Below are 13,336 nucleotides of genomic sequence, written 5' to 3'. Positions count from 1 at the left end.
AAGTGTTTGCCAGCATTATAACCCATACGCTACGGTGCTGCGTGCCTGGATATACCCCCAAGTCAAGCAATAGGTGGACAGCTTTCAAACAAACTGACCTGAAAAACAAAATGACGTCACTTGAAAAGTCAGCTGTGGAGTAGTTTCCTATACTAAAAAAGAAAACAAACTACACCGCAAAATAATACACATGCAAAAGTGAGAAAAAAATCTAAGCAAAATGAATCATTTGCATGGTGGAAAATTCTCATCTACCAAATGTATATTAAGCACTTAGCATCTGCAGGAGCACCTATAGAGCAAGTCACTCTTCCCTAAAAGCATGTAGAGACCTTGTCAACCTTTAAAACCTTGATTGTACTTCATTTTGTGATTAAACATAGCAACCCTACAAAAAGAATTTGAAAGCCTCACAAGGGCAGTTATTTGTGCTGCCTCCAAGAGAGATGTCGAACATTTTGCTTCATGCCTGACGCATAAATTTACAGATGTGTTTCTATTATTTTTTTAACTGCAAAATCTTTGTGCGGAGGGAGAATTTGGGTTTAAGTCATCGGGCAAGGAAAGCCTTCCTGTGCACCTCGAGCTGCCCACAGCACAGGTCAGGCAGCTCCAGCTGACACCAGGGCTGCCTCACCCGCAGCTCCTCCACGCCTTTGCTGATCACCAGCCAGTCCATCTGGAAACCAAAAACCCCACGAGGATTTTGTAACTTCTGCTTCTCTGCTCACAGAACAGGCCCCGGGGCCTCCGTCTCGTCTCGCTCCTCTGCTCAGTGCTCAGGTCTGGCGCGGTTCGATGTGCTCGAGCCTTATTCCAGCAAGGTGCTTTGTGTACTGCGGCTGCTAAGGGACTCGCACGGTTTGAGATAAGCAGGTTCTTAATTACTTTTTTGCTAAATTAGGGATGATCTGCGTGACGGCTTAAGCGATGGCAGCTCTTCACCAAAGGCATGACTTCCCTCAACAGCCTCTTTAAGCACAAGGCTAGCAAGATGGAAAGTTATCACAGCTACATAATTCAACAACAAGATAACAGGCTCGTTTCTTTCCAGAAAGCATTGTAAAAGCATTTTTAGAAAGCAACAGCCTCATTTGTGGGTGTCCTGTGACACAACAGCCTTTCTGTTCCTCAAGTATCTCTCTCCCTGCGTATTCCGATTATGATTTCAATCCTGGTAGCTCAGTTTTTGAAACCTGTAACAGACAGATGAGATCTCGCGTGTGCCTGCCTATGGTGGCATTAATACTCCCCAAGGTTTAACAGAAATGTCTTCTCAGCTGCATCTAAAACCAGAGTTAATTTCTCCATGGCTGCATTATATTTGTGGCTCCCAGCACTGCCTGTTCTTCTCCAACGTTTCCAAGTGCTGAGCTCCCAGCTGATAGCAGAGAGCTCTTGTCACGAGTCCCTAAAAATATAACACTGCTCAGTGGTAATATGAAGTCCCACCATTGTTCCTGTTACTCCAGTTCTTCCTCTACCATATCCCAACCTCCTTAAGCATTGAAGATGCCTCCAAAATTGGATTTACCCAAAAGTTTTTACATGCTTAAACCATATCTTTAGCTTTAAAATCAGATACGTGTTGCTGGAAGTTTGGCTAAACCCCCTAAATTGCCGTGGAAGACACAGAGCCACGACACTGTATGGACCAAAAGCGTTCATCTGCCCTTGAATGGCGCTCCCCAAGAGCACGTTGGTTTACCCTACTGTGAAACGGAGCAGAAATCAGCAAAAGACAGGTTTTTAAAAGTACAGGTAGTCACCAGGGAAGGCACAGCCTGCTAGCCACCACTGCTTTAAAAATAGCCTCTTTTCAGAACAACGAGTTAGAGATGACTCAAAATTCAAGTTCCTGAAACCCCAATAGGTCGTGTTATGCAAATCCAACCCTGCGTGCCATCAGCTGGGAGCAGGCTCATGAGCCAGGAGATCTCTATTAAGAGCACTAAAGCCAAACCGTGATCGCAGTCACGGGCACATGTTAAAAACCACACGGCTCAAAGAGCACTTGGCTCAGGCATCAAGTCTGAGACCCCGACTCCCTCGAACGCGTGCTCCATGCAAAGACTGTGGGGAAGGCTACGGGTCCGGGGAAGTCGGGTGCCTTGATCTGCCCCCCGTTTGCAGCCCACAGACAGATGAACTTCAACCGGGGCGCGCTGATGGGCGACACAGATGGCGACTCCTGCTCTTACACAACCGGGAGGCGCCGCGCTCCTGCCGCAGCCCAGCGCACGCCTCGCCGGGACCCTCGGGTGGGCACAGCTGTGGGGTGCCCCCCATACCCACAGCATGGGTACAAATGGGCAGCAAAGCGCAAATCCCGACTCCAGGAGGAAGCGTTTAGCATCCAAGCACTGAAGTCCCGTTACCGAGCTTCTCATCAATCTGATTTTACCTGTAAAAAAAAAACAAACGGCTTAAACGCTTCCTTCTGAGCACAGCGCCGTCTGGGGGGGGGATGCCGCCTTCTCCCCGCACAAGCCTGCCCAAACCCGGCGGTGGGCAATGACCATCCGAGCGGATGAGTTAGCACCGCCACGACCCCATCGCCACAATTTCCCTTGGCTCCGTGACACCTCCGGGGGCGGAGGCCGGCTATTTTGGAACAGATAACCACCAAACGCAATAAAATAAAATAAAAAAAAAAAAAAAGAAGCAAAAAGACGCGATCCCATTCATTTCCTCAGCTCCCCCCATACCCGAACCAGGGCCGAAGACGCCGTCTCCCGGCCGCGCTGCGGCGCGGAGCCCCCCCGGCTGCCTCCCCCCGGGGCGGTGCCGGCTCTGGGGGGGGGAGTGCGGGGACATTTTGCAGCAGCCCCCCGACCCCAAAGAGCCCCGCAGCCCCCCTCACCTGCCAGCTCGTCGGGCTCCAGCCCGCTCTCCGCGTCGATGCCGCAGAGCACGAAGTAGTGGGCGAAGCGGCAGGGAGCCGCGCCGGGCCCGGGGGCGCCGCTCCCGCTCATCCCAGCGGGGGTGGCGGCTCCGTGTGGGTGCCGCAGCGCTCACGGAGCCCCCCCCGTCCCCGTCCCCGTCCCCAAATCCCCGTCCCCGGCGGCTCGCAGGCCGCGGCGGGCGGGCACCGAGCGGCCCCGGCCCCGCCGTCAGCTGAGGGGGGCGGGAGGAGCGGGCGCACCGCCCCCGCGGGGCTTTTAAAGCCTGCCCGGCCCCCCCCTGCTGCTGCTGCCCGGCCCCGAGGGGAGCTGAGGGGCTCCGGGGGTGGGAGGGGGTCCTAAAGCTTCTCTTCATGGCCTGATGGACCAGGGTTTGACAGCCCTTCTGGCATATCCAGGAAGGAATCGGCGTGATTTTAGCCCCGTTCCTGGGAGCCCTCTGGTTATTGTCACCCCACACCGAAGCACTGGCTGATCTGCTTTTAAAAGGGTAGGGTTTGGAATCACAGAATCACTCCATGTGCGATTTAATTCTTCCCTCAATTCACGTACTACCCTTGGTATATTCAGTGTGCAACATTCAGCCCCATCCCTTGCTCACCATGGACTCTTAGGATCTCCCTCAGTTACCTCTCAGCACCATGAGCCACACGCTCTGATCTGTGTTTGTCCTTGTTCAACAAACCCCTTTGATGATGGCATTGATGTAGGAAATGCCCACACAGAACTCATTATTTCACCTTCAACACAGGCCATAATGCAGAGGCAGGGGGAAGAACTGCTCCCTCCCACCCGCTGGCAGCCCTCAGCAGCATCTCTCAGGGTCTCCTTCCCCTTGAACCACCACGTTAGATGCCCTTTCACATCTCACCTTCCTGCCTACTGAAAGCAGACAAGGACTCAACCAATTTCCCCACTAAAATATCCAAGGAAAAAGAAGATCAGAGCCCTCTGTCACATCACAGCCTGTGGTGGCTGCAGTGCTCAGTGAAACAAACTAGATATTGCTGGATCCACACAGGAGTTTTCCATGAGTCCAGTCATTTTCTCGACTTTGCACTGAGAGCCGGGTTATTTTATTTAGTTTGGTTTGTTTATTAACTTGTATCTGCCTGCTCAGTTGGCTGTAGGTCAGAGGATAAGAGCTTAGTCAGTCTCTGACTCTCATTCAAGCCTAATTGTTCTCATTCCTGCTGTAGGTGTCTCTTTGGAGGCCTGACCGCACAGGTGTCTCTGGGAAGTCCAAGAAAAGTGGCTTCACCAGCCTCTGTAAAAGATGGTATGAGTTAGGACACCCTCTAAGAGTAACCCAACATTTAACACAACAATCCTGACCTGTTCTTGGGCAGCAGGCAGTTCTAGATAGCGTTGTTTAGCTGTCTTCTGCACGGGACAACATTTTTTGGTTCAAATAGTTTAGCAGATGTTTTAATCTCAAACATCAATGACACATAGAGCATTAAACATGGGCATGAACTACAGCATGTGAGATTACAGGTTTAAAATCCAACAAACGGGGTCCAAAAATCCACTCCTCTTCCTGGAGCAGCTGTAAGGTTAAGCTCCTGCACCTATATACACAGCTCCCACAGACGCTCTTGCAGGAGTTTCACATGGGCAATGATGATTTCTTCTTATAAGATGGATCTTCTGCGCATGTCATCCCAATGAGGCCACCCAGCTCCTTCTCAGTGCCAGCAGATGTGGCAGCACCAAATATTCCCACCTGTGGTGAACCACTTTATGTCCCTGGGCCTGGATTTTTGTCATCTCAACCCTTCCATCTGAGCTGTTCAGTCTTATCCTCCAAGCCAGCCTAGCTTCAGATGCCACATACCACTTTTCGGTAGCTCCCCTTCTTCACTTTCATCTTTTTTTTTTTCCTTTTACCCTAGCTCTCATCTCAAAGAATTGGTAACTTCTAAGAGATTTTAACAATTAAAGTAAGCTTGACAGTAGTTTCTTTGGACAATATTAAAATTTCAGAACTCACATACACAACTTTAGTTACATGAGGGCCCTCTGCCTTCCTGCCCAGTGGCACTGCTCTCCTCCACTGCAGGAGGCAGACTGGACACCCATTTACAGCTACTTTTTTCATTTGTCTTCTTTCAGGCTGCTTCCTTGGCTCGTAGCATCTACCCTACCCCACGCTTTGTGCCCCCCCCGTGCTCAGCTGTGCCATGCAGGGTTTTTTCTTAAAAGGCCCTGCTCACACAGGGTGTGTGAGCAAAATGCACTGGCACCTGCATGTAACATTGCCACTGCCTGATGCACAGTGCCTTACATTGTACAGCACAGGAAAGCACACAGGTCTTCCCTCCAGGTCCACAATTCCCTTTCCTCTTTGATTTTTTTTTATTTTATTTTTTTTTTGCACTATTTTCCCAGAATCTAGTCTTTTCCTATCCAAACCCATCCTGCGCAGGTCACCAAGGCCTCTCTAGAGGGGCTGCCCTGCTTCAGAGACCAGCCAAACACCTCTGTATTTACCACACTGATTGCCTACATTTTACAGCAGCCACAGGCAGGTCCACAAAAGGGCTGTTGAACTTCTTGTAGAGGGAGTGGATAATGGGAACGAGGCCCCAAAGCATCAAAATCTGTGGTGTACGCTCACCAGTCAGGCACATGCCGTGGAGAAGCTTTTCTGCAGCCAGGGAAGAGGCAGTGACTGGTAGGGCTGTGCTGCGAGGCACACCTGGGATGATCGGAGCTAACAGTGGGATTATGAGGACTTTTTCCTTTCACCAGCAAAGGGAGTTGGCTCTCTGCAAGGGACAATGGGTGGGCTGGACGTCCCCTTTTCAAAGCACACTGACAATAATACTGGGGAGATGGGGCTTGTCCCTGGGACTGCAGAATACTGAGCAGTGCCAGAGCAGAAGGAGCAGGGATACAGTAGGACTGAAGCGCAGGTTGGGGTGAACACAAAAAACTTCATAGCATAGACCAGACCTGCCCGGGACCTTTTTTACTTTAATCTGCTCTCCCGTGGCAACAGCTTTGTTCCATCACCAGCAGCGTGTCAGCAGGGGGAGATTTTTGTCTTGGGGGGGTTTGTTCTTCCTCCTTAGGTACTCGTGTCTTGAGGGAAGATTTCTCCCAGTATCAAGTTGTTTCAGCCTTCCCGCTCCTTAATCTCTCAGCACGTCTTTGTTTTTCAGGATCTGTTAGTTTAAACTGGGTCAAATGCTGACAAGCGTGTCAGCCCCCCCTGCCCTTAGGATCTGCCAGAAAAGATCAGACTGCAGGTCTGTCAAGCTCCTTGTCCTACTTCTGTAAGGAGGCAATGCCCAACGTTTCGGAGAGGTGGCAAACCCTGCTACTTGAAGGCTGTATCACTTCTCCTTGCTGGGACTCTTGCTTCACATTTTATTTTCTTCAGCATTCTTCAATGAAATGAAAATCGCGCTTGCTGCTGATGGATTACTCAACTACTTAAGGCAGCTCTACAGCTTCCTGCATACGATCCCTCACCAGCTGCCAAGCCACATTGATTTTCCATTGAAAGCCTTTCTTATTTTCCTCTAATAGCTATGCAGTCACGAGATCTGGTACGGTGGAAGAGAGGGAAAACAAATTAGATGAAAACCAATGTTTGCGATGCTCAGAAGAATAGTTTTTACTTTTGGCTTACTTTGATTTGAGCTGTGAGCTACTTCATGAGAAGAAGAGTGCAAATAATTAGCTGAAAGGAACAGGCAGCTTATAAGAATGGACTTTAAGACTGACACTAAAACCATCCTAGGCTCAAAGCAGAGAAGAGCACACAGCAGAAACAGGGAGAAAAACAACAGCAGCAGCAGATCTTACAGCGAGGTTCATAAAGCAGTTTTTATTCTTTTAGCTTATGCAAGAGGACTGCTTAAAACCTTGGAAAGGTATTTGCTGCCTGAGGCTTTAAAACCAAACACACCAGATCACTAGCCAGAAGACATAGAGCAAAGAACATTTCCTCCAGCACAATTTGTTGTTGCTCAGAGAGCAGATACTGCAGGCACATATTCTAATATTAAATCAAATTATAATACCATTAAAGCAAGAAGCTCGTCTTCTATACTGGCCTCATATCTGTAAAGATTAAGCTGGAATAAAAGCACATGGCTTTCCTCTGTCACACTGCATAATTATTATTCATATAGCAGAATTATAGATAACGAAGGAAAAGATGACTGCTTCCCTGCATCTCTGCCACAGGAACTCCGAAGCTCCTGTGATTTACAATATAAAGATTTTAAATCTTTAATTCTCTGTTGTAGCTGATGCCATTTTGTCCATTTTATGTACATCCATCACATGTGCCCTTCCACTGCAAACACATCTAGACACATTCCACTCTTATTTGCTTTTGGAGAGGATCCCTGAGGGAGAGGTTTCACAAGACAACCAAAATGATTTAATAGCTGATTGCACCTTCTCTCTCCCTCCATCCCACTACTGGCCCTACGTGCTTTCTTCTCAAAAAACCTGCAGTATTTTCCAACCCCTTGGCAAGTGCACCTAGCCTGATTTCAGAAAGCTGATCCTACAGCACAGGCAAGGATGGGGATACGCAGCCTGTCTTCATTCTGCAAGCCTGGCTCCACAACTCAGCCCTCTGCCAAAGGGGCACCTCCTTTCTGGGCTGGGCAGGGCTCCCCGGTTTGGGACCTCCATTTCCTCCACACACGTTTTGTGCCAGAACGGTGAAAATCCATGATTCCTGCCTGCCGTTTTGCTCCACTTCTTTGCCTTTGATTTTTGCACTGAGATTGCAAGAGGCACCTCCTCCTGCCAAGCGCCCGATTAGGTGGGCTTCCCTTTTCCCCCTCACCAAGTCAGGAGCAGGCTCACGTGCAGCCGCTGCAATTCGGATGATTCAGTGCCAAGACCCAGAGGTCAAAGACCGCGCTTTGCCCTGCTCGGTACGCCTGCTGCTCTTTGCTCACTCCAGACGCACACGCCGAGATCAAACCCAATCAGCAAAGGACGCTGCTTGCATCAATCACTGGCACGTCACGCGCTAATGGAGGCGTTGTGCTGTAAGCGTCCAGCTAAAGCCCCCACGCAGCTTTCCATCCCAGCATCACTCCCTCGCCGCTTGACCTTGGCCAAATCCCTGTAGCCGCTGAGAAGCACCAGCTCCCAGTAATCGGGTCAGTGAGCTCCCCAGCTTCAACAGCCCCCAGGAGCATGGAGCAAACGCCGCTTCTCCCCTGCCCTAACATCTGCCAGGACAAAGCCCCGTTGTTCCCCAGGGTGGCCCTGCTGGGGGATGCACCTGTGGGCAGCCCCGGCGTCCCAGCGCCGCGCTGTGCTGGCAGATGCCTTTCCTGCAGCCCTGAGCTGGGCGTGCGGAGCAAAGCTCTGCTCTTTGTTTGGGAAGGGGCCGCGTGTTTTGGGCTCAGGGTTGCTCTCCGCTGGGGAGTTGTTTCCCCGGCTCTAGACTCGTATTCCCCTGATATCAGCGCCCCAGGACCTCAGCACGCGTTTGCTCGGGCAAGGAGTCTTGCCACTAAATGTACCCACGTGAGTTTCTGCCCACGGGAAGCGCTGGGAAAGCTTGCAGAGCAGAGACACTCAGGCTGTCACATACACCTGGCCAACATCGTGGCTTTTCCTTTATCTTTGCTTCCAGTCCCACGTCTGCTGCTATCAGGGGGAGCGTGAACCAACCGTGTATTTTCATGCGCTCCTGACAAAAATCTGTTCACAGAGAGCACGTAAGCTCTTTGTCAAATTGCCTTTGGCCCCGGTACAAATGTAATTAGAGTCTGATTTCAACTTCCCCGATTTCAATTTCCCAACTTCCCTTTGAAGCCCTATTCAGCAAGAAGTGCCAGACACCCCACATCTACATTACAATGCATCCCAGCACACTTGAAAGCCCAAGGGCGTGCTAAAGAAATCCAAATCCACTGAATCCATAGCCAATATACAACATGAGATCAAGGGCAGATGAAAAGTATTTCCTGAAATGAATATGCATTTTGAATTGTTTCACCGTTTAGCAAGGACTGCTGCTTTGCTGCGTGCAGTTATAATAAGCATTTATGTCTTTGGAGTGATGTTACGTTATCAATCTAAAAGCAGTTCTTGCAAATCAAAGCACGGAAGTGGCTGTTTCAATCTTCCTATTACAGCTTGTGTTTTTATAAATGTTTAGACTTCTGCTACCCATAGGTTCAGCCATCTCTCCACCGCTTATTCTTCATGGCAGATAACAATATATTGCCTGGAAGTACTTTGCTGCTTAGGATTCTTTCTACCAATGACAGCTCTGCCGTTTTGCCTTACGACACCCGTGCTTCTGTTTAGAAATACTGGAGTGCAGCTCGGAGCTCACATCTAACAGCAGGAGAGAGATCAAAGCAGTTTGCTTCTCCTTGAGGATCATGTTTCTGGGTGACTTCCTTGCAAGCCAATAGCCACAACATACTGAAAACCGGATCCATGCTGAGCAATTCCAGCAGTTCCTGTCAGGCACATCCTTTGCGGGTGGGAGCATTTAACACCCTCTGATGTGGCAGTAGGCTCAGTGCCTCCCCACAGGCCAAAATGCAAGAGTTAGGGGGCAATCCCAGGAGTTTTTCCCAAGCTAAACCAGAGGCATTGGCTTCCCAGTGCTCAGCATTGCCTGGCAGGGGTGAGAGCAAGACAGCAGCAGCAGTCTTTGGTGCTAGGCACAGTCACAGCAACACTGCTGCTTCCATCAGAGCTGGGTGCAGCTGCTTGCACGAGACCTGACTCTCACCTGTTAGAAACAGAGCTGTGAGATGAGGCAGAGCAAGATGGGGGGCTCCCAGGCTGGGTGTGCTGTGAGGAGCCCTGGGGTTGTGACAGGAGGCAGCTGAGCAGCTCTGTGTGTAGCTGGAGAGTCCAGCCCTGCTGGGAGCCAGTCCCTAAGCCCATCCAGGCATCTCTGCACCATTGCCTCTGCTGCCACAAAGGTATCTCATGAAACCCCCCCACCTGGAGCCCTGCGTTCAGCTCTGGGCCCCCAGCACAAGGACATGAACCTGTTGGAAAGTCTAGAGGAGGCCACAAGGCTGATCAAGGGCTGGAGCACCTCTCCCATGGAGACAGGCTGAGGGACCTGGGGTTGTTCAGCCTGGAGAAGGGAAGGCTCTGGGGAGACCTTACAGCAGCCTGCCAGTGCCTAAAGGGGCCTGCAGGAGAGCTGGGGAGAGACTGTTGGTCAGGGAGTGCAGGGATAGGACAGGGGGGATGGCTTTAAACTAAAAGAGAGGAGATTTAGATTAGATATTCAGAAGAAATTCTTCACTCAGAGGGTGGTGAGGCCCTGGCACAGGCTGCCCAGAGAAGCTGTGGCTGCCCCATCCCTGGAGCTGCTCAAGGCCAGGCTGGATGGGGCTTTGGGCAGCCTGGGCTGGTGGGAGGTGTCCCTGCCCATGGCAAGGGATGGGACTGGGTGGTCTTTAATTTCCCTTCCAAACAAAACCATTCTATTACTCTATGAAGGAAGCTGCAGCATGTTGCCTGAGTCAGCCTGGAGAGGTCTGAAGCACAATGCCATTTTATATGGGCTAATGTCAGTTTAAACTATTCTGTTAAAACAAACAAACAAACAAACCTCCATGGATCTGGCCTGGCATGCATTTCAAACCTGCTGATACAAAAATGACAGTTGCCTTTATTCTAAGGAGAAGGGTGTAAAACACATTTTGGAGGTTAACCTGCATGACTAAGTATGGAGGGGAAAGCCAGGGGAAGTAACTCTTTGAAGGGTATCACTGAAAATTGATAACAGGTCCAAATGCTGAGACCTTTTCCAATCCCCTGAGACCTTCCAATACCTCCATGTGCACAAGTAGTAGCTCTTCTCTGCTTGGTCACGTTGAACTTAAGCTCCAACACATTAATCATGAGAGTGATCTGTTTGGGGCTGCAGGGCAGCTGTATTTCCATTCCTCTGGGCATCCCCGCAGTGGGGTCATTTGTTTAGACACTTTAGACACCAGTGCAAAATACCGAAGAGCAGAGGTCCTGACACAGCTTGACCCTGACTCACAGCTAAGTTGCTTCAGGAACCTGAAACTCCCCCAAAACATCATAGCAAGCATCAACCAGAAGAGGAGGCATATCGAACATGAGCAGTTTCCCCTAGGAACTCTCTAGTGAATAAATGCTGCCTGTCTTGCATCTGCTTCAGACCTCCATCACTTCCTCTGTCCCCAGATCCCTGCGAGAATCCAAATGTTTGGCAGACTACCATGTGGAAGGTGAAAGGAAGAGTTCAGCTGATGCCAGGCTCTAGCACCAGTGGGAAACTAAAATATTCTGTGAAGTTCTCCGGCACTGGGGAAATACTGAATCAACCAGCTCCAGGGAACTGATGCAGCTCCTTGAAATCTTTGCTTACCTTACCTTATCCCTGGCATCAGTTAGCATGGTCCTTAGAAATCAGACAATCAAATGTACTTCTACACCAGGGTTCATTTCTGGAGCATGCTGGAGCACTGCCTGGAGAAGAGAGAAGGAATTAGTTGTGGGTTTGAACACACTACTGAACAGAGCCCACCTGGCAAGAAAGAGAGCTAAGCTTGGGAAACAGTGGCTGCATTACGATCCAGGCTGCAGTTGTGTTCTCTTGCTCCAGATGAAACGTTGGCTTAGCACTGTCGTTTGGCATCTCTGGGGAAAGCTAAGGTCTGAAACCATGAGACCTACAGATCACCCATGGAACATTAAATATTGAGGGGATGCGAGGCAGAGCCCTGAGGAAGAGGCAGGCAGGATGGATTTTCCTGTTGCAGGAAGTCAGGAAGGATGAGGACATGGAAAACATCTTCATTTCACCCAGGCAGGCTTAGACAAATACAGATTGCCTTGAGACCAGCTGGAGAGGCTCCCTAGCGCACAAGCAGCCCCTTCTCAGCTGTCATCTCCTTCCTCTCTCAGGGCTTTGTAGGGAAGTGCAGACTGATGTGATGGTACAGAAAAAAAAAGAAAAGAAAAAACAAATAAACAAACAAACAGATAAATGACGTGACAGCAGTCAGCCATTCATCAGCTCTATTTGAAGCCCTTCCTTCTTCCTCCAGGAGCTCTGTCCCACCATAGGCTAGCTCCAGAGATGAGATACCCAGCTCCCAAGTTGAGATACCCAACAGCTTCCAGTAGATTGCTGTAACACTAAAGCTCTAGCCACCCAAGAGAGAGCACAGGCGTCCAAAAAGCTTTTACAGATTTTACATAGTAGCATCACAGCGGTGCAAGAAGTACAACGGGGACCGTTCAGTGAGTGGATGACAAAAGGGAGCTGTGAAGAAACCCACTAACTATCCCCCACCAGCCATTCTTTGGGAGTACTAACACAGTCACCCCCAAATGGCTGTGCCAACATCATGGTAGCTCCTTCTTAGATGCTGCCTGTGTGGAAACCTTCTTGCTGTGCAACCAGAACCACCAGCACACCTGTGTGTACACAACACAGCTCTGGACACGTTCATTAACTGCAGATATGCTCATCAGGTTCAGCTGGTTTCTGCCCAAGTTTCCCACACAGTGAGGTTTCACTCAGGCTAGCTGATTGTCACAATATACCCCACCTGAGTCAAGGTCTCGGTATTTCAAGGAGACTTCAGCTGTTAAAAAACAGAGCTTAAGCACCCTTAAAAATATGCATCCTCTTGTTTTAATATCAAAATAAGTAGCCCCACAACACTCTTGCATGAGCAGTTAGCCAAATCCGGACCAGCACACAGCTGCATCAGCAAGGTACAGCACTCTCTGAAGAGCAATGAACACAAAGAAAAGCAGAAACCCTCTGACTCCATGTGTCTTTTGAGGCTTTGCCTATGCTACATAAATGCTCCCATGCTTGGCTGCGCATGAACATGAGCAAAAAACTGAGACCAATTGCATTTTAACTGTGTATACAGGCAAAGACAAAACTAGGGATGATGTTAGAAATGAGAGTTTTCATCTTCTTGGTCTTACCTCTGTGACTCTTGCAAGAACCCTTCATCTCAGAAAGACTAAGCCTACATAAGCATGAGGGACAGATTAACTTAGCTTTTGCTTATTTCACCCCATAGAAAACTATACCTTGCATGCTCCTCTGCTTCCATCCTATGCCAGGCTGCACCTGATACCTTTATTTTTGCCAGCTGTTGCTCGTTCCTTCTCCTAACCCAATGCAGCTGGAAGGTATAGGGACAAGTAAACCTATGAAAAACACACACAATGCTTTCAGGACATATTGCATATAATGTATGATTTGTTTTGTCAGGCTAGCTATTCTTCAAATGCAAAAGATGCAGTGATTCTGAAATGAGTAGGTGTGGATTGTACCTGGAGGCACAACAGAATAATTGAATTGCCTCTCCCTTACCTAGCTAGTGCTCTCAACTTCAATTTTCCCTTAGCCACTAGCTAATGTGCCAGCTGTATTTTGATAATGACTTGTTTCTGCAGCCTCTAGCCAA

The 13,336-nt window shown here is 49.5% G+C and overlaps 1 protein-coding gene and 1 long non-coding RNA gene across 8 annotated transcripts in view; both read right to left on the bottom strand.

Moving 5' to 3' along the window:
* DENND5B (DENN domain containing 5B) overlaps positions 1–3,125 on the bottom strand; it is a 109,328-nt gene extending 106,203 nt beyond the window's left edge. For 3 of the 6 annotated variants that reach the window (XM_038185027.2, XM_038185023.2, XM_038185015.2), the window contains exon 1: positions 2,864–3,124. In XM_038185027.2, the coding sequence (XP_038040955.2) occupies positions 2,864–2,975 (112 nt within the window). In that variant the 5' untranslated portion in view covers positions 2,976–3,124. Of the gene's footprint in view, positions 1–2,863 lie in introns of all 6 variants that reach the window. The other 3 variants (XM_027470147.3, XM_027470215.3, XM_038185013.2) reach the window with 2 other exon arrangements.
* A 629-nt stretch (positions 3,126–3,754) lies between these two features.
* Positions 3,755–12,968, bottom strand: LOC106020316 (uncharacterized). 2 transcript variants are annotated; one of them, XR_011809960.1, is made up of 3 exons: positions 12,849–12,968; positions 11,269–11,369; positions 3,755–6,457 (listed from the first exon to the last, which is right to left on the bottom strand). It is a non-coding gene; the product is annotated as an uncharacterized lncRNA (long non-coding RNA). The 2 variants fall into 2 exon arrangements; XR_005262826.2 differs by having other exon boundaries at positions 11,274–11,369.
* Positions 12,969–13,336: the final 368 nt, after the last annotated feature.

The sequence above is a fragment of the Anas platyrhynchos genome, chromosome 1 (assembly GCF_047663525.1).
Source record: "Anas platyrhynchos isolate ZD024472 breed Pekin duck chromosome 1, IASCAAS_PekinDuck_T2T, whole genome shotgun sequence".
Lineage (NCBI taxonomy): Eukaryota > Metazoa > Chordata > Aves > Anseriformes > Anatidae > Anas > Anas platyrhynchos.
This window is presented reverse-complemented; position numbering and strand designations above follow the sequence as displayed.